The sequence below is a fragment of the Anas acuta genome, chromosome 5 (assembly GCF_963932015.1).
Source record: "Anas acuta chromosome 5, bAnaAcu1.1, whole genome shotgun sequence".
Lineage (NCBI taxonomy): Eukaryota > Metazoa > Chordata > Aves > Anseriformes > Anatidae > Anas > Anas acuta.
Window position 1 is genome coordinate 33,630,540 of NC_088983.1, and position 18,076 is coordinate 33,648,615.

At 49.5% G+C, this 18,076-nt stretch overlaps 1 protein-coding gene across 5 annotated transcripts in view; it reads left to right on the forward strand.

Annotated features, from left to right (window-relative positions):
- Positions 1-2,129: 2,129 nt before the first annotated feature.
- TYRO3 (TYRO3 protein tyrosine kinase) overlaps positions 2,130-18,076 on the forward strand; it is a 39,795-nt gene continuing 23,848 nt past the window's right edge. Inside the window, exons 1-5 of one of the 5 annotated variants that reach the window (XM_068683890.1) lie at positions 2,130-2,496; positions 5,291-5,474; positions 7,651-7,751; positions 11,954-12,124; positions 15,144-15,230. In XM_068683890.1, coding sequence (XP_068539991.1) covers positions 2,145-2,496; positions 5,291-5,474; positions 7,651-7,751; positions 11,954-12,124; positions 15,144-15,230 — 895 coding nt within the window. In that variant the 5' untranslated portion in view covers positions 2,130-2,144. Of the gene's footprint in view, positions 2,497-5,276; positions 5,475-7,650; positions 7,752-11,953; positions 12,125-15,143; positions 15,231-18,076 lie in introns of all 5 variants that reach the window. The other 4 variants (XM_068683893.1, XM_068683892.1, XM_068683891.1 and 1 more) reach the window with 4 other exon arrangements.

Here is an 18,076-nt window from a genome sequence, read left to right on the forward strand (position 1 = left end):
CTGCCTTTTTCTTTCTCCCGTGTCTTCAGAAGCCTCTTAGTATGGGGATTTCACCTCCTGGTTACTGTGTAGCTCTTAGGCATATTCTCAAGCATGCCTACACTGCCCAGCAAGTCTTGTGAGAGGTGGCAATACACTGTCACAGCAACAGAAGTAAGAAAAAGAAGAAAGCACCAAATTATTTGTGAGCCGCTGCGTTTGTCCTTTGCCTGTTCACAGCAGCACTGTCACTGGTGTCACAGCTTGCAGAACAAAGCCGTGCCACTTAATTCAGCGACACGAACGGCCAGGAGAGTTTATTTTTCTTCAGTTCCTGAAAGCATTTCAGAATCGCCAGTTCCTTTGATTTCTGCATGGCAATATAGCACTCCTCTGTAAGTTTTCCCACAGCAGTTTGCACTCCAACTGGCAGTGCACGCAGGATCTTGGTCCAATTTTCATATGGCTCTTCCTGCCTCTCGCTGTTGACATAAAGCCCTTCTCAGATGAGCTGAAGCCAGATCCCCTGCTAGTGAAAATTCCCATTGTTCCTCTGATTCCAGCAAAGCTTTGCTGTCTTACACCAGCTCAGTGCCTGGCCTGTATCATGCTGCAAGTACTTCTCATCTCATGCTCCCCTTGGCAGATAAATGTTCCCTTTTCCTGCTTTATCCCCTTCCCCTTCAGCCTTTGGAAGGGTCACACATGACATTTGGGCGAAGCACACTGTGCTCATTGAGATCTAGGTGTGGAGGCCAGCCTCCCTCTGCCACTGCCTCCCCAGATGGTCTTGGTCAAGTCTCCACCGTTGCTGTTGCCTCCTTGCTCCTGGTCGCAACCCAGCACATTCCCTGTGCCCACAGGACCAACGTAGTGCCGTAAGCCTCTAATTGTAAAGCTGCCTGAAACCCTTGGGAGCACAAAGCTGTAGAAAAGCAGCGTTATTGTAATGGCTGGCCACTGTTTTTCTCACGAGGCAACTAAAAGCTGAAGAAGGAGCTACTTTCTAGAAGGCGCTCTCCATATGAGTAAGCGCCGAACCACGCAGTGCACTTCGACAGATGGGTATATACGGATGCACGGGGGAGAGAGCAGCGACAGCGACTGCGCGTGAAGCTTTTAGCAACCACCTGCACAGCACCTCTGAGCCCCAGAGCCGTCACGGTCTCGGTGAAGGGGATGTCACTGCCTCCCATCCCCGAGAGCACCCAGGCTTGCCGCACGCTCTCCGGGGGCTGATTTGTCAGTGTCTCCTCCTTGCAGAGCGAGGAACTTGGGAGGGAGTGACATTTTAATTCCAGTCATGAAATCCCCTTGGCCCTGCTCCAATATCCTAGGAATTCCTATCAGAAAGGCAAATGGCTTTGGGGAAAAAAACAAAAAGATCAGAGCCTATGACTCGGGAGGGAAATACGCGACCTTGTTGTGCCTCAGTTTCTCTATTCGCCTAGTGAGAATAACGCTATTTCCTCGCACTCCTCTATTTATCTAGGTTTGCAGAGTATTGCGGGAGCCGCTAGGTAAGTGTCGTACGCTGGTTGCTGCTGCGGAGCTGAAAACTGTGTTGTAGCGACATTGCTCCTTATGGTGTCTTTCAACCGAGATCCTCACCATAATTCCTACAGAAAGACGGTGCCAGATATACATATATTTTAATTGCCAGTGACTTTTCCCACACCATGTCAGTAACTTTGTAAGAGCGGAGATCTCCTTCCTCAGACCTCTCCCTGCTCTTGCTCCAGCAGAAAGGAGGACAAGAGGATGTGGATCCTGCTGGAGGGACGGGGTTGGGGTGGCCGTGCACCCTGTGGGGCGCTGGCTGGCGAGACCCGGGAGCAGGGGAAGCCGAGGGGTGCTGTGTGGGTGCCTCGGGGGTCTGGGGATCCCCTCAGAGCCCTGGCTGTGGGGGTGGGCCCCAAGCCCTGCTCCCCTCGAGGGCAGGCGGGTGCGTGAGGGCTCCTGAGGGGCCCGGGGGGGGGGAGATCAGCGACCTCCCGCGTCCCCCCGCCCTGAGGCACCCGGGGCTCGGTGTTGGGGCTCGGTGCTCAGGCTCGGAGCCCCTGCTGCCCGCAGCCCCCCTCGAGGCTCTGCCCGCCCGGGGCCGGGGGCGGCGGCGGGGCGGTGACTTTGTGCTCCGGGGGCCGCTGCTGCATATTCATGAGGTGATGTCAGAGGGGGAGCCCAGCGCGCCGCGGCCGCCCAGCACCGCCATTTCCTGGCCGAGGAGGCGGCGGCGGCGGAGGGACGGGCCCGGCCCAGGAGGCGCCGAGCGGCTGCGCGCCGGCAGGGGGAGACCGCCCGGCACCGGCACCCGCAGCCGCTCCGCTCCGCTGCTCGCCGCCGGAAAGAAGTTGGAGATTCCCCGCAGCCTCCCGGGGCAGCCCGGCGGAGCCGAGGAGCCGGGGGACGATGGTGGTGCGGGAGCGATGGAGCTGAAGCGGGGCATGGCTCTGCCGCGCCTCCTCTTGCTGGGACTCTGGGCTGCGGCGCTCCGGGACGGCGCCGCCGCCGCGGCAGGTGAGGCGCTGGCGGCCCTCCGGGGACGAGGGGGCTCGGGGTTGGGCTACAGGTGGCCGCGGGGCTCGGCGGCCCCGCTGCGGTGCCGGGCACGGCCGGGAGCTGCACCTCGGGGAGCTGCACCTCGGGGAGCCCCGGGAGCCGGGCAGCGGCGAGGCTCGGTGCCCTGCCCGTGCACGGCGGCAGCGATCCGCTCAGCCCGGGGGCGAGCCGGGCACGGTGCCTTCCCCAGCCCTGCGCCCTCCGAGCCGCGCTGCCCAAGTTGGAGCCCCCCGGGAGGGCTGCGGAGGCCGGGCAGCCTCCCGCCGGCTGCAGCGGGCGGCCAGGCCGGGAGCAGGAGGAGCAGCAAGGCTTCCCGCAGCCCCCCTCTGTCCCCGCTCCCCAAAAAACTTCACGGGGTCGCGCTCCCAACCTCCCGAGGTGTCAGGAGCGAGGAGGCGAGGCGCGCCGACCCGCTGCCTGTCGCGACAGGCGGTGCCGCTGTCGGTGCTGCCTGATAAGGAGCGCGATAGAATCGCGTCTCCGAGCGGCCAGCTCACGGCTCGGCTCCTGTGGCTGTTCCGGGGAGGTTTGGAGGAAGCCGCTTGGGCTGGCGAGAACGTTATCGGGTGGGAAATCGTGAGTGGGAGAGCCCGAGGGGGAAAGGTGGACGGTAAAAGCGGTGCTGACCTCCCGTGCGCCTCTTCCAGATACCTGCAGGAAGGGATGCTAAAGCTGAGTTCTGTCAAAAACTTGTGAATTTATTTAAAAAAAAACCCTGATTTGTATTTCTTCCCTTCAGTTGATCTTGACAGAAGGCTTATATTAGGCAATGTGGAGAATTACAACTTAGGCTGAACACTCCTGCTGTATATTAATTTCCTCCAGCATTAATTTGTATGGGAACTGAAACCATAAAAGGTCTCTAATGACACTTCATTGTTTAATTTGTGGTTAACTCTTCGGCAGAGCAGTCTGAGGAAAGCCAAGTAGTTTGCCTTTCCATTAAGGCACCTGTAATGAGAGTGTCTGTCAATTTACGTGTGCCTTTAGCAACCTGGCTGCATTAGTTTTCTGTAATACTGAGAGAGCTGCTGTGAAGCTTTCATGTTTTGTTCCAATATTGTGAGTGGTGGAAGGGAGGTTGCTTTCTGGCACACACTGGGACGTGTAATTTGTGTTACAGATGAGTTAAGTAATGCAAGATTAGATCATCCTCACCCAAGGTGATTAAATCCTTAGCCCAGCAAACCAGCTGCAGCAACTAACCTAAAACGATCGCCTTACCAGTTTTGCTGTGCCTTTTGTCAATGCGCTGAATTAACAGCAGCAGGCAGAAAGGCAGAAATACCGATCGCTGGACACCAGCTGGGAGCAGGCTGGGGGATCTCATTAGAAACAGGCACGAAGTCCTTCTGCCGGTTCGGGGATGCTCCCGGGGTGCTGGTGGCGGGGGGAGCTGCTGTCCCTACAGGAGGGTGGTGTATTGGTGGGGGGGAAGCAGCACACCGGGCGTCTCCGTGTCTGGTCACTGCTCAGGCTGTAACAGAGTGCGAGAGCAACAGGGCTGCTTACTTGGCGCTCTGGCTTTCACACGTGATGTTGTGTAGGGTAGCGAGGCGTCCTGTGAGAAGCTGACCGGCCAGTGACCGGGGCGAAGCTGGAATGCACAGTGGTGATACATGGCTGCACCAGAGCAGTGGAGTGATGGAATTGGGGGTTTTGTTTTGTTCTGTTGTGTGTTTTTTCCCTAAAATATGCGGAAGCTGCTGCTAGGGCATAATATTGAGCTGGGCAAAACCTGTTCTGGTCTGTCAGTCCTGTGCCACGGCATAGGAAATGGCCACTCTCCCTAACAAAACTAGCTTTACATTTATATTCCACGTTCCTGCTTTCCCACGGTCTCCTTTGATCCTCCGGTTCCTCCTTTATTTGCTGTCTTTCTAAAATGCGCTTGTACAGCTGGCTTCCGTGTTTTCTCATGGTAACACATTCCATAGATTCACTTCTGCTTGAGGGAAACACTCCCCATCCACCCACACGTACAGCAATGCTCTGGGCCAGATTCCGATCGCATCTGTGGCAGTGTGGACCTGAGCAGCTCCCCTGGTGCTGGTCCTGCTGCTTCAGGGTCCTGCTGCTTTGGAGTCGTGGCTCTGTGGCTCTGAGCGCGGTGTGGTCCTTCGGCTGGACCCAGGGAGGCTCGCTGGAGCGCACGCCCACGTCACGCGACAGAAATCTCTGCTCCTCGGCGAGGTGCTGTAGAACAGGCTTTGCTTTCACAGGTTCTGTAAATTGCAGGGAAGCTTTCTGTAACGCAGAGGAACCGTGTGCGCTGAATAACGTGGCATAATTGATTCTTTCTCGTGTCCCAGCTCTTTACAAATGCATACAATGGAGCAAGTGTGATGATTTCTTAGCGGTGCGGGAGCACCGTAGCTGAAATGCGAGAGGGAGGTGTGGTACCACGTTGAGAGCGTGGTCGGCATGGCCGGATCACGGGCACGGTGAATCTCCCAGCCTTTGTGGTGGGCTCTGTGGAAGCTCACCCTGCTGCTCCATGAGCGAGCACAGAGTTGAGAAAAGCACCCCGTGCAGACCGAGCCGCCACCGCTCTGCAGCTATTGCGATTTCAGTGCTTGCCTGTGATTATTGCTTAGCAGGCACCGGCGGGCAGAGGCGAGGTCCACAGACCCCTCTGCAGCACATGCCGTGCCGGTAGGGTGTGTAATTCCAGACCACCGACTTGGAGTAATTTGCTGTACTCCAACCCCCCTTCTTCCGGGGGTGGGGCGGAGTAGTATTTTTCTTTTAGGTATGAAATTTACAGGATCTCCAATCAAATTAAAGGTGTCCCAGGGTCAACCCGTCAAACTAAATTGCAGCCTCGAGGGAATGGAAGATCCCGAGATGTTGTGGATCAAGGACGGAGCAGTGGTGCAAAGCGTAGACCAGGTGTACATTCCAGTAGATGAAGAGCACTGGATCGGCTTCCTCAGGTACAACAGATGCGGAGAAGGAAGAATATCATGGAATCTATTGCACAATTTTCTGCTGTCAGCTATAGCTATGTAACTGCGGTGACCTCTTTGTGGCAGGGTCCTCAGGTCTGCAGTTCAGTGTGTGGCAAAGGCATAACTGAGAGCAGAACTGAAGCCACTGAGGGCTGAGATGGTGCACTAGAGCCGTATTGGTTTTCTGACTACCCTGGTGACAGGTGCTTTGCTAACACTTGTGATGCTTGAGACGCGACTGCAAGGTGAAAGGATATGCTCTTGCCTTGTTTGTTCATCTTGCTCTGCTGCGCAGCAGGAAGACTAAGGTCTGATGTGTAGGTTTTCTCTCTTGTACTCTTTCTGCTCTTTTTCTCTCTTGAGCTGTCAGTCTGCCTGAGGGATGAGGCTTGCTAATTGAAATGAGACTCGCAGGACTCTGTCCCCTTCCCTTCTTTGTGAAGGAGCATTTGGCACCTTAACCCATCCCCGAATTATTTTGCAGAAACTTTCCCTATATGTTTATGCCAAGTTATATCAAGCCTACTCTGCTCAGGGGCTTAAAAACTCCCTTCTGCAGAGCAGCTCTCTGCCCTTTCTGCAGCAGAAGGTGGATGTCGGTGAGTTCTGGAAGTACCACGTTAAACAAGACCCAAAGTTCTCCTCTGGCTCTTTATCTACATATAAAGAGAGCTTGTACAAGCAAGCATGCCATCGCTGTGAGGGCTCAAAACCATTGGCTGGCTGAGAATCACTCTTCTGTGAGCTCAGGCTTCATCTCCTCTTAGGTCTCTTGGCTTGCCGTTGCATGGAGTCTCCTATTCTAGCAACTAGAAGTCTCTGTCATAGAGCTTGTCTGTAATAAATGTTCTGGTAGGAAAAAAATCGGTGCCTAGCAAAACTGTTGCATAACGTTATGTTGTGGAAACAGTTTGTCTTAAATCTATACCATTTACTCCTCCCTGTTCTGCTTTGCCACTGTCAATCTGATCTCTTCTCACGTCTTATTTTTCTCAACTGAAAACTTCCTGCAGCCCCAGGGCTAAGTTAGGGTGTTAAATCCAGATGTGTCCGTATTTCTCTTTTTCCTTTCTCCTACTAAAGTGATCATTTCTACCACCCGCTGTGTGACTCTCTGCTGCGATCTCTGTGTTTCTGAACATGCGGCTGGATGGGCAGGACAGCTGATTCCTGTTGAAGGTACAGCTCTGAAAATCAGGCTTTAGCGGGACCATTTTGTGCATTTCAGCAAATGGTCTCCCTGTTCAGTCTTCCATCTGAGAAATTCCTCCCCTTCCCCAAGATGGACTGCTAGCGTTAGAAAAGCCAGCATCAAACCTGCTGAGGATCTCTGTATGACAGCCGACGCATGGCTGTGCATCCCGGGGGGGCAATTAGCACTTGTACATTGGTGGGCACTCAGAGTCACACTGGTGCCTTTGGTAGCTGAGACCTTACAGTGGTGGAATAAGGAAGAGAATTTATCTGCTGAACCACTCAGTCCCTGTGACTGCTTTCCCTTGCTTGGGTGCACCTTCTCAGAAGGAGAGTTGTTGCTGAGCAAGGGAGAATGGAGAATGGTTTGTGGTGTGAGGCCCTGTGCTGGAGGCCAGCATAACCCCTTTGAAATCACCAAGAGAAAGGCCCGAGTAGTTTTGCGGTGCAAAATGCTCTTAGGATAAGAATACACTAAGCATAGTTGAAATGAGAGGGGAAGTCTTCTGACCCATTTATTCCCATATGAGGCTGTCCTATCACCTAACCAGAGCAAAACATTCGGGCTCGTTGGAAGCATGTGATTTGGAGTTTCCCACTAGCTCAGGCGCCGTAGGCTAAGCTGCCACTCTTGAAGACCAGCTAGAGTCACAACTCAGAGTCAAGGAGATGAGCAACCCCTTCCTACTCTCAAAGGACACAAATTATGGGTTTCCTGCGAGCACGTTTTGGAGGAACGCTGTTTGCTCTGCTGAGGATTCTTTCCATCCACCCTAGAGAGGAGGCTCCTTTCTCCACTGTTTTGCTGCGTGCTTTGTGCTGGCTGGCTTTGTCTTCCTCTCTAGGGCTGGCAGCATTTCAGTGGGTTTTATCCATGCATCTGGTTTGTCAAACACTGGAGGGTCCTTTGGGGCAAAAACATGCTTAATCCACATAAAATATCGATATGGCTTTTGACTTTTTTCAGCTTGAAATCCGTCGAGCGGACAGATTCTGGGAAGTACTGGTGCCAGGTTGAGAACGGGGGGAAGAAGGAAGAATCACAGCAAGTGTGGCTCATAGTGGAAGGTAAGGAGTAGTAGTAGTGCTGGTTTCCTTCCAGGGTTGACCCACGAATATACCGTAGGTGGAAGTGATAGGCCTCTTAGCTCTGAACCATTCCTGATAACTGCAGTGAGATCACTATAGGGCAGATAAGAAATGATAGGAGAGTGGCTTCCAGGAAAGGAGCTGTCCGTCTGTTAGCCTTCTGGTTTTATTTTGGCACACTGGGAAGCAAGTGAAAGCTTATTTCATAGAATGGCTTGGGTTAGAGGGGACCTCAAAGATCATCTACTTCCAGTCCCCTTGCCATAGGCAGGGATGCCACCCACTAGACCAGGTTGGCCAAGGCCCCATCCAACCTGGCCTTGAACACCAACAGGGATGGGGCATCCACAGCTTCTCTGGGCAACCCCTTCATGCACACACATTTCCTTCCAGCCCCTCAATCCACTGTTGCTTTGGTATTCATAAAATTACGGGATGGTTTAGGTTGAAAGGGATCATCTGGTCCAACCCTCTTCTCAAGGCAGGGCTACAGCTGTTTCTATGTATTGGGCAAAGTACGGCTTTAGCATGATTTTGAGAGTTTCAGGAGCAGTGTTATACATCGGTGCCTCACAGCCATGACTGTTCATGTTGCACTGTTTTGCTTAGTCTTGTCTGATAAAGAGGAAATTGTAGGTGGTTGTCCAAAAGTTACCCAAGGCAGAGTGGATTGATGGCTTCTCATTGTCTCTAGTTTCATTTCCCTTGACCCATGATCATTTTAGATCCTCAGAAGCTGGTAGTACTGACATGGTATAATATTTAGTGAGGCAGTTGAGAGGGACAGTGTATTTGCAGCAAGAGCTGGATTTTCTGGATGCAATTGGTAATATTTTGTGCCTGAGCTGAATTAGTACTCTTTAAGAGGGGACACGGGTTGTGTGTCTCAGGAGGTGGTATGATTTGGGTGACATATAGCACAGGTCTCACTCATCCAGAGCCATGGAAATATTTGTAGCAGTCCTCGTGGAAGGAGGAATGCTTACCTTCTGTCTTCCATGAGTTCCAGGGTTTCATCCACCTAAAATTTCAGGTGCAGTTTCATCTGGAGACCACTGTTTACAGCTTAAAATTTTCTTTTGTGCAGGTTTCTGTTTCTATTCCAATACCATGGCCCACTCCAGAGGTGGCTGCATTTGCGTGTTGGGTGCATTGGAAGTGATTGGGTAACTCAGTGTGCTAAGCAATCTGGAAAACAAAGGAGCCCTTCTGGGTAGTGCAGGCAAAAAATAACAAAGTCACAAAAAACAGCTGCAGCTAGATAAGGGGGAGTTTTGAGAATGAAGGCCAAAGCTTACAACAGAAGCATAAGTTAAAAATGCAACTGGTCATTTTTAAGACAAAAGCAAGTATGACAGAAGCTAGTTAAACCTGAACTGAGTGTGTAGTCACATGAGATGGGACTCAGTGGGGAAAAAATAAAAATTAACAAGTAGTGATAAGGGGTGGATTTAAAAAAAGCTATCAGCAGTTAGTGTAAGAAAACTAGGGACTGCAAAAGCCTATCAGTCCCACCGGCACTGTTATCTCTGTATGTATTTCTTCCCTGGGCACACCAGCTTTGTCTAGAAGTTACTTGCTGCTTTTGTAGCAATTGTTCTCTTTGGCTGAGAGGGGATGTTTACCTTCGATTCCTGCAGCCCTTGGTAGGTGTTGACACCCTTCAAGTATGCCGTACAATGCAAGCATAGACTATTGGTATCGAACTCAGAGAACTAGAATGGATTTCTTTGCTATCGAGTGTCTGTGGCTGGAGATCCAGTTAGGTAGTCTTAACAAGCAGAAGTTGTATCAATGGTATTTGAACTGTGCCTGTGATACCACTAAAATGTTTGATATTATGAAGAACTCTTCAGAATTTACCCCCCCCAAAAAAAACAGACTTTGAAACTCTTTCTGTTTTAGAAACTAGATTCTGGCCTTACCAAGAACGTGATAGTGTGTTCAGTGCCTGGAGATGTAAACCAAGAGGCACGCTGCGGAGTGTGACCATCTGAAAATAAGGATTATCTCTCTTACAGAACTTTACCTCTGAAATTACACCCCTGGCTGTGGGGCTGGCCCTTGTTGCGGCTACAGAGTCAGCACACCAGCCCAACCCACATGGACGTGTCTCCTTAACGCCATCTGAAAACTGAGCTGTAGAAAAAGGCTGTCCCTGTGGGAAGGATATGGAACAGGGCTTGGAACAGGGAATACACAGGCTCATTTCCCTATTTTGCCACTGCTTTCCTGGCTGTTGGCAGCTCACTGCTTCCATGGTGCATCTGTGAGGTATGGGTGCTGGCACTTGCCTCTTGCACCAAGAACTAGCAGGATAAATGTGCCACAGACTGCAGGGTGTCCAGGTAACATCCTGACAGGGGCAGCGCAAGTTCCTGAGCTGGATGAATCAGCTGCACACCCTGAACTACAAGAGTTTTTAATTGTGGTCTTGTCTGATCTGGTTAGTTGCTCCCAAAGTGAGAAAACCTGCCAAGCTGGGCAGGATCCTCCTGAAAGGTTACCTCGGGTACCATGGCAAAGGGACAACAGGCAGGGATCCAACTCACGGGTAGAAGAGACGCTGGTATTTTCCCCTTGGGCCTTCCTTAGAAAAGGAGGTCAAAGCAGGTGGAGGTGTCACAGCTGGTATTTGGAAAGTTTGTTCACTTTTACTGTTTAAGTAGGACTGCAATAAAAAAATAAAGCAAAGCATGTAAGCAGAAACCAGTGGTGAATCATGGTGGATATACCTGTCCTGAGCGGTAGCCTTTGTACAGATAGGCACTGTCATTCCTGGGTGACCTGTTTCTAGACCTATGTTAGCTTTTTTTCATTTACCTGCCACTCTAAAGGGACAAGAGGCAAGGAAGAGAGGAGGGCACAGAGAAACTGCCACCTAAAAAATGCAAACAAGTGACAAGCCCCTCAGTAAAAGACTGAGGATGCCGTTTCCAGTCAGAGTGCAGGGGGAATGTCAAGCATTAGGCTCCTAAATCCATGTTTTGGCACCAGCGTTAGTTGCCTGCTTTTGGGGGTGCTCAGCACGTGCAATGCCAGCTGGAGCCACTCGGGCCTGTCATCTCTGTGGCCAAGGGCAGTGTGACTGAAGCATGTGAATGCCCAGTATCGCTGGTTCCTCTTTCTGTGAGGTGGTAGATCAGCAGTTTCCCAAACATTTTCTCCAGCTGAGGTTATCTTATTTTTGTTTTGGTGTAGACAGTCATTGGCAGCTGTGCTTGAGTTTGAAAGGAGCCCAACACTTCTCCAGGCCTTGGTTCCTCCAGCAGTTACCAGAAGTGGGTGTCAACCAGTCTGCATGGTCAGCACGGTCAGCACTGATACTGATGGCTGCTGAAACTTTGTGCAACTAGGTGGGAGCGCTGAAACCACCAGAGGCTTGGCATTGCCTGTAAGAGGAACCACACGTTTTGATGTGCTGAGCTCCATTAACTCTTACCGGTTGAGAGAAGACCTGAGGTAGCAGCACTGCAGCTCCCTGTGGGTCTGATCCAAGGCCTGTTGCACCAAACAGGAATTTTGCCACTGCAGCAGACAAATACTTATTGAGAGAGCTGTGTCCGTGTTAGCTCTGTAACAAATTACCCCTAATTTCAGGGCAGCCTGGTTCTCTCGGTGCCGAGCATGCTGGGCGGCTGCTCCAGTCAATTAGATTGTGCAGAGAGAGTGTAAGTGATCCCTGCCTCTCACCAGGGGAATTCTTTCCTCATTCATTGGTTTGTCACAGCAGCTAGTTCAGCGTGTTTACAAAGTTCAGTTTTTAATGCGTGGCAAGAAGTACCTGCAGCCGAGTTAGGTGTCCTTTAAAAGTGGTGGCAGACACGGCTACAGATATTGACTGCTTCCTCTTTAAACCCCAGTTTTTCAGCTGAAACGTTGAGCAGATTCTACTGTTTTAGGCTACTTTATAGGGGATTTTTGAAGGACACTCAGTGAAATAGTCTTTTCAAAGGCATTTTAGGAAGAAAGCACTCTTTTCTCACTGACTTGTAGTGAGAGCGTGTGGCCATTCACATCCCGAGGTAATCTAGTTTATTTTGTGAAGGGCTTGGACAGAGTCAGATTAGGTATAGGGGCAGGACAGATGGGTGTCCAGTGTTGGGCACTGGTATTAGTGGTAACAAACAGAGACAGGAGGAGTCTCTCAAGTTATTATCACTTGTCTGTTGCTTTTCTAGGTGTACCCTACTTTACTGTGGAACCTGAGGATGTATCCGTGTCCCCTAATGCCCCATTTCATATGGCCTGTGCTGCTGTTGGTCCCCCTGAACCAGTGACAATTGTCTGGTGGATGGGAGACTCTAGAGTGGGGCTTCCAGACATCTCCCCCTCCATCCTAAATGTGTCAGGTAAGGCTACTGCCAATGCAGGGGATCACTTTGAGCATCACAAGTGTGGAGAGGGAGAGCTTTTTTCTGTACGTGCCTAGTGACACTGGGTAGCCACATAGTGTGGGAACAATCTTTGACTGCACCTTGAAAGCTGAGAGACCATGATCACACGTGAAGGCAGATCATCTCAAGGGGTGCTTGTAGCCCAGTGTGTTTTTTCGCTGGCTTGAGGCACGCAGGCTTCGCAGAGCTTGGGTGGGGCTGGCACTGTGGCAAAGATGCTACTGGACAGGTGATGCATTGGGTCCCTCTTTTGTTATTCCACCTCATGGGGAGTGTGTATGGCTTCAGCAAATGACTCTCTTGGTGACTTTTGGCTTAGAAACCTAAAAGCATTTGCATGTAACAGATGCCACCTCCTCCTCCCATGCACAGCCACATCCCACATTGCTTTCTGCTCTCTTCCCCTGCTCTGGTCTTGTAGGCTTGCTGGATGCTCTTATCACTATAACCTGACCACCTCTTGTAATTGTTTGCTGCTTTTAGACTGTTTTTATTGGTGCTAAAGTGGGCTGGTTGATATCCTCAGAGACTGAGGTTTGTCCCAGAGTGGGTGCTAGCATGTGATGGTAAGACTGCCTTTCCCCCAGCCATCAGCTGGAGACCTCAGGAGGCAGTAGGGATTTGGGCTTCTCCTCAGCCTGCTTTCAGGGAAGGATGACATACACCTACTGGGAACTGACTGTAGCTATTCCTGTCGTTACCTTGTAAAGGTAACAATTCTAGTTACTTCTCCAACAGCTTTGTGATATTTCTTCTCTTTGCTGCTATTATTCTCAGCAGCTGTGAGTCAAACTTGAACTAGCTAGGTTTTACGACTCAAATTCATCTCTGGGGCCTCTTCCTCAGTGTTAATACAGTTACACCCAGGGGGAGTTTCTTTCGGTAAATCTCTGGCCATTCTTCAAGCTATCCAATTCTATTAAGCTTTCCCTTTAAACCTAATTTGTATGTAAATCAAAACTCGGTTTGTGATTTGCGATGGTTTTATCATCTGCTCCCTCTCTTACGTAGCCACTGGGTGCTGTTCAAAGTTGGAAATGAAAACTGCTCCCTTATGATAGAATCTGCCAGTTGAAATGAAAACTGAAAAGATGCATAATGGAGAGGGGAAAGACGATAACAAGAAAAAGTCTCCTTTCCTCCCCTGAACTCATCCCACAGTGCCTCACAGAACTTTTGTCATTGTAGAGCAGTGATGTGGGGGCCTGAAGAAGGGCAGCTGCTCCTAGCGACTCTACAAATAGACTGGTATTATATATTTTTCTCACCAGCACCTTTGTTTGTCCTTTTCTCTTCCACTCCAGATAGACAGGAGCCCTTGTTGGTTAGGGATAATATTGTTCTGAGAATTAAGCTGGGTTGTGTGCAGCTGTTTGTTAGTGACAAGAGGACCTGTGCCTCTCTTGTACACGGCTTCAGCAGGTGCTGAGGGAGCTGAGATGCTCAACCCTGTCTTGCAGGAGAGTGCTCAGCTTTAATGCACTCAGGTGCTGGCATTTCATTTTATTTAATCAGGGGGAAGAACACAAAATTAATAGTTTTCTAGCATGGAAACTCATTTCTGGATAACTTAGAAATTTAACTCCGTAGTGCTCTTTGGGATATTCCTTGGGTGGGTCTCACAATAGAGAACATGAGCTGCATGGTCAGATTGCCAAGGCGTGTTAAAGAATATGGTTGGTCAGGCATTGCTAGCTAAAGAAAGTATCAAATCCTGAAGAAAATGGTAAAGTAGTAGCCAGAAAGCAAACCTTTGTTCAGCAAGCAGTCAGTTTGGTAAAAGGGCTATTGTGCTTGGAAAGCAGTGCTGACAATAGTGCCGGACAGCAAAGGGGTCTTGGTTTGTGGTGTACTTCACATTTTCCTCAGGACAGGACTGTGTTTGCTTCTATCTTTTGGGAGCGCCTCATGTATCAGGCGCTCCTCTGCTCTGCTGCCTGCTGTCAGAGTTTTCCTCTGGTTCACTGGGGTGAGTGGATGGAGCCAAAACATTTTACTCTTCCTTTTTATGGCAGTCCCTCCTCTCCTTCAGTACACCTTCTTTGCAGTGCAGTCAATTGCAGGCTCTTGGAAGATGAATTGAAAGGCAAAGATGGACACTGTGCAAGCTGCTTTGTGCAGTTCTGGGAGACCTTTTGCCTCCTAGACTGCATGCCCATAGTGGGCCAACCCTTAACTTTTATCAGATAGAGCCCTATAAGGCAGCAGAGTGAAATCAGATGCTGGCTACACCTCTCCAGGCAGCTTTGCAAATGTGTCGAAGTCATGATTTATTAACAATGCCAATGCACACCTTGGAGCAGCAGGGCATCAGTATGAAGCCATATTCAGGCCCTTCAGATGGACAGATGCTCACAAAAGTGAGGGTGCGTAGCTGTCCCTTGTATTGAGTCACCCCTGGAGAGTGCCTCAATGTAGGTGTAGTAGCATTTTGCTTTCATCTCCTTTGCTTGTCTCCAAAAGTTGGGTGAAAGGTGAGGGACAGGTGGGCATTAGCTCCAAGTCTGCAGCATTTGGTTGGAAGTCTGCTTGGGCTCCCAGCCCAGTTAGCAGGTGGCAGTGCTTCAGGTTGCAGAGGTGCTCAGGTGGCAAGCTGAGCTGCAGGGTGCTGATGGGTTGTACAAACCTGTGGTTCTGCACCATCCTTGCTCCAAGGAAGCTTGCCAGCATGTGAGAAAAGGACATCTCCAAACTGAGTGCTGTGATCTGCTGTTCTGCCAGGTTCATCCTTCTTTTTCAGTGCTTTCTCAAGCTCCAAGGGAAGCTCTTCTATATTGCCACACACTCTCCATTAAAAATGTGGTTGGCACATTAATTACATTGAAATCCACGTGCCTTTGATTGGCACCCAGCTCAGCCCTCCAACTGCCTGTGCAGCATGAGCTGGATGTCACGCAATTGAAATTCTGCCGACGGTTGGAGCTGGATTATATAGCTGTTTGTGTTTCCTTTCCTTTTCTTGGCCAACCTCCAGGTATTAATCAAAGCACAGTGTTCTCCTGCGAAGCTCACAACGTAAAGGGATTGTCTTCATCTCGGACAGCCACTGTTCAAATTAAAGGTGAGAGAATGGGCACGGGAGATGGGTTTGCTCTGTGGGGAGGGAAGGAAGGGCTCCCTAATGCAAGGGGCCGTCTCGAAGCTGCCAGCAAGCAGCGCTGGCTGGAGCTGCCAGCAGCTGAAATAATGCTTTGTACTCTTCTGGCAACTCCTGCTTGCTGTGCGGGGCCGTATCCCAGGCTGCTGGAAATAAAACGCATCTGATACAGGAATGGAAACATGATGTCAAATAGCAGTTTCTCCTTGAAATGTAGAGAGTTGGAGCACTCAAATTGTTCGTGAGAGATGTAGCTGGATATCATCTAAACTAAAGCTGGGGAAATCTTTCCTGCTTGGAGATGGATGGGTCTTGTTAGAGCTAAAGAGCCCATTATTTCTGCTCGCTTCTGTTGGCGTCACATTAGATGCTGAAAAAAGGAAAGGAAGGCAATCACCAGTGGCTAGTAAAACCTATTCATCTACACTGTCCTTTATGGATTTTGTTTTTTTTCGTTCTTTCCCCTTTCGAAACTTGTTCAAAACAAATAATCCCTAGCACTTGCATGGGCAGCTGCCGTTTGGAGTCCCTAAGCTGCTGCCACATTTCTTCTGTGCATCCAGGTGACTGAAACAGGGGGGTACTCGGAGCAGTCAGCTCTTCCCCTCCTCTACATGTTGGGATGCTTCTGCATTTGAATTTTTAGTCGTGCTTTAATGCGCATTAAATGATATAATTATCAGTTCCAGGAAAGAGACTTGTCACAAAAATAATTTGTTCCAAGCAGTAGCTTATTGCTCAGCCTGAATAAGAGCAAACATTTATGTCTATATCAAATTCAGAATTGTGTTAGCTAGTATAAGGTATAGCTTAAAACCCAGCTGTAGATCTACCATTCCTATGGTGTGTTTTTCTTCAGGACAAATGTTGTGGTTACTGCTATGCCAAGAATGCAGTGTGCTGGACTAGTAAGATTTACAACTTAATTTAAAAACATTTGGAGTTGTTGCCTTAAAGGCTTGTCTACGCAGGGGAATTAGTTATTGTGGAATATATCTTGTATGGATATTTTTATCCTGGGATAGAGGTTAGTTTGCAAAGCTATTAAGCTTTAAAAATTGCATAAAGCCATAATTTGAGATAATGTTTGGCATGAACAAGCTTTTTTTTCTTCTTTTTTGATGTTAACACATTTTTAATCATTAATAAGATGACAGGATAAAGGCCTCACAGTTCTCGTATTTCCCAGCAATTACATTTTGCCAAAAGTCCTCCAAATGCTTCAGGGGCAATCTGTCAGGTAATGAATCCACACAACCTGTCTGTGAAGGACATACCACCAGCATACGCCTCTGTGTGCGCACACGTTTTTGAGCTGAGGAAAGTGACTTTAAGTGATTTGGCAGACGTTTCACCAGTATGTGACATCTTCTGTAGATATAAAAACAGCTTTTAAATGTCGAGTCCAGAGCAGTAGTCCTATTGGTTCGAACTGTAATACCTCAAAGATATGTTTTAAAAATTAGTTATGAGCTTAGGGAAGCGATGAGGTTCTTTTAAATAGAAAAAAAAAAAAGCCTTTAAGATCCAGTACAACCTCTGTCAAAGCTCGGGCAAAGCTTCCCAGTAAGAGCATCAGCAGGAACAGGAGCAGACGGTGATAATGTTCATTTAGTCCTTGATCCTATAGACGTGGAATTGAATGAAATGACTCCTGGGAGCAGTTGTCTGTACGTGCGTGGTCAGGGCCTTCCTCTCTTGCACAGATCCATCTGCTAATGAGGAGACTAAAGTCTTTCTACAATTTATTAAACAATTTGTTTCTTCTGTGTTTTCAGAGGCAAATGTTTTTGCTAGGACATTTACAAACTGTTAGCATTTCTTCTTCTTTGCTGCTGTTGTTGTTCATTATCTATTCTCTGTAGTGCCCACAATGTGCTGGGTGTACTCCAAGCAGAAAATTACTGTTATTGTAGCCCACAGTCCCCAGCGGTGTACAAAGCCCCATTGTTCCAGGCACTCTGCAAACACAGAGGAAGTTAACTCACGTTATCTTAACACTTAAGCTGCTGTTTTCAGACTGGCTTTGCTCTCCTCTCCTTCGTGTGTGCAGCTGAGACTTTGTGGGTCACATCCTGTGTTTCACAGCACAGCAGAAACCACAGCCACTGTTTTTTTTTCCAGCATGTGATGGGGAAGTGCATCCATCCCTCCTGCCTATTGCAGAAATAGGGGAAGGTGCTAGTCTCTTCCATGGCTGTCTCCATCGCTGCTTGGATGTCATAGCAGCTGATTATTCTCACTGGTGTTACAGCCCATGCCTCCTTTGGGTATGCAATCCAGTGTTGAAAATAACATCGCTGAACCCAAAAGTTATGGGAACGTTAGCTAAATAAAGACTTCAGGGCAATGTTTGGATGATATCCAAGCAAGCGAAAAACAGCCTTCTTTTCTCCTCAAAGAGCTTATGAACCTGAATGTCCAAGATCAAAAGGGAGAGAAACCAAGACATGGAAGAATCTAACGTAACTCGCAAAGAATTCATTGCCCATCTTATGTCCCAGCCCCATGCTCTGCCACCCCACGTGTACATGCACACCTGCGTGTGCACTGTTCTTGCCTGGGTGGCAGCCCCCTGCCCTTGGATCCTAGTAACTAGTTACTGGTCTGCAAAGGCTTTATAGGGTTGATCTGTGGCATCTTCTATTCCCTGCCCCATCCTCTCCTCGAGGCTCTTTGGAGGCCTGGGAGTGGGATTGGGTCTAAGCATTTCTCCTGTGAGGTGGCCCCATGTGGAGGAGATGCTGAGGCTGTTCTCAGCATGGTGAGAGATGGAAGAGCTCTCTGGCAGAGTAGGAGCTGCAGCTGGA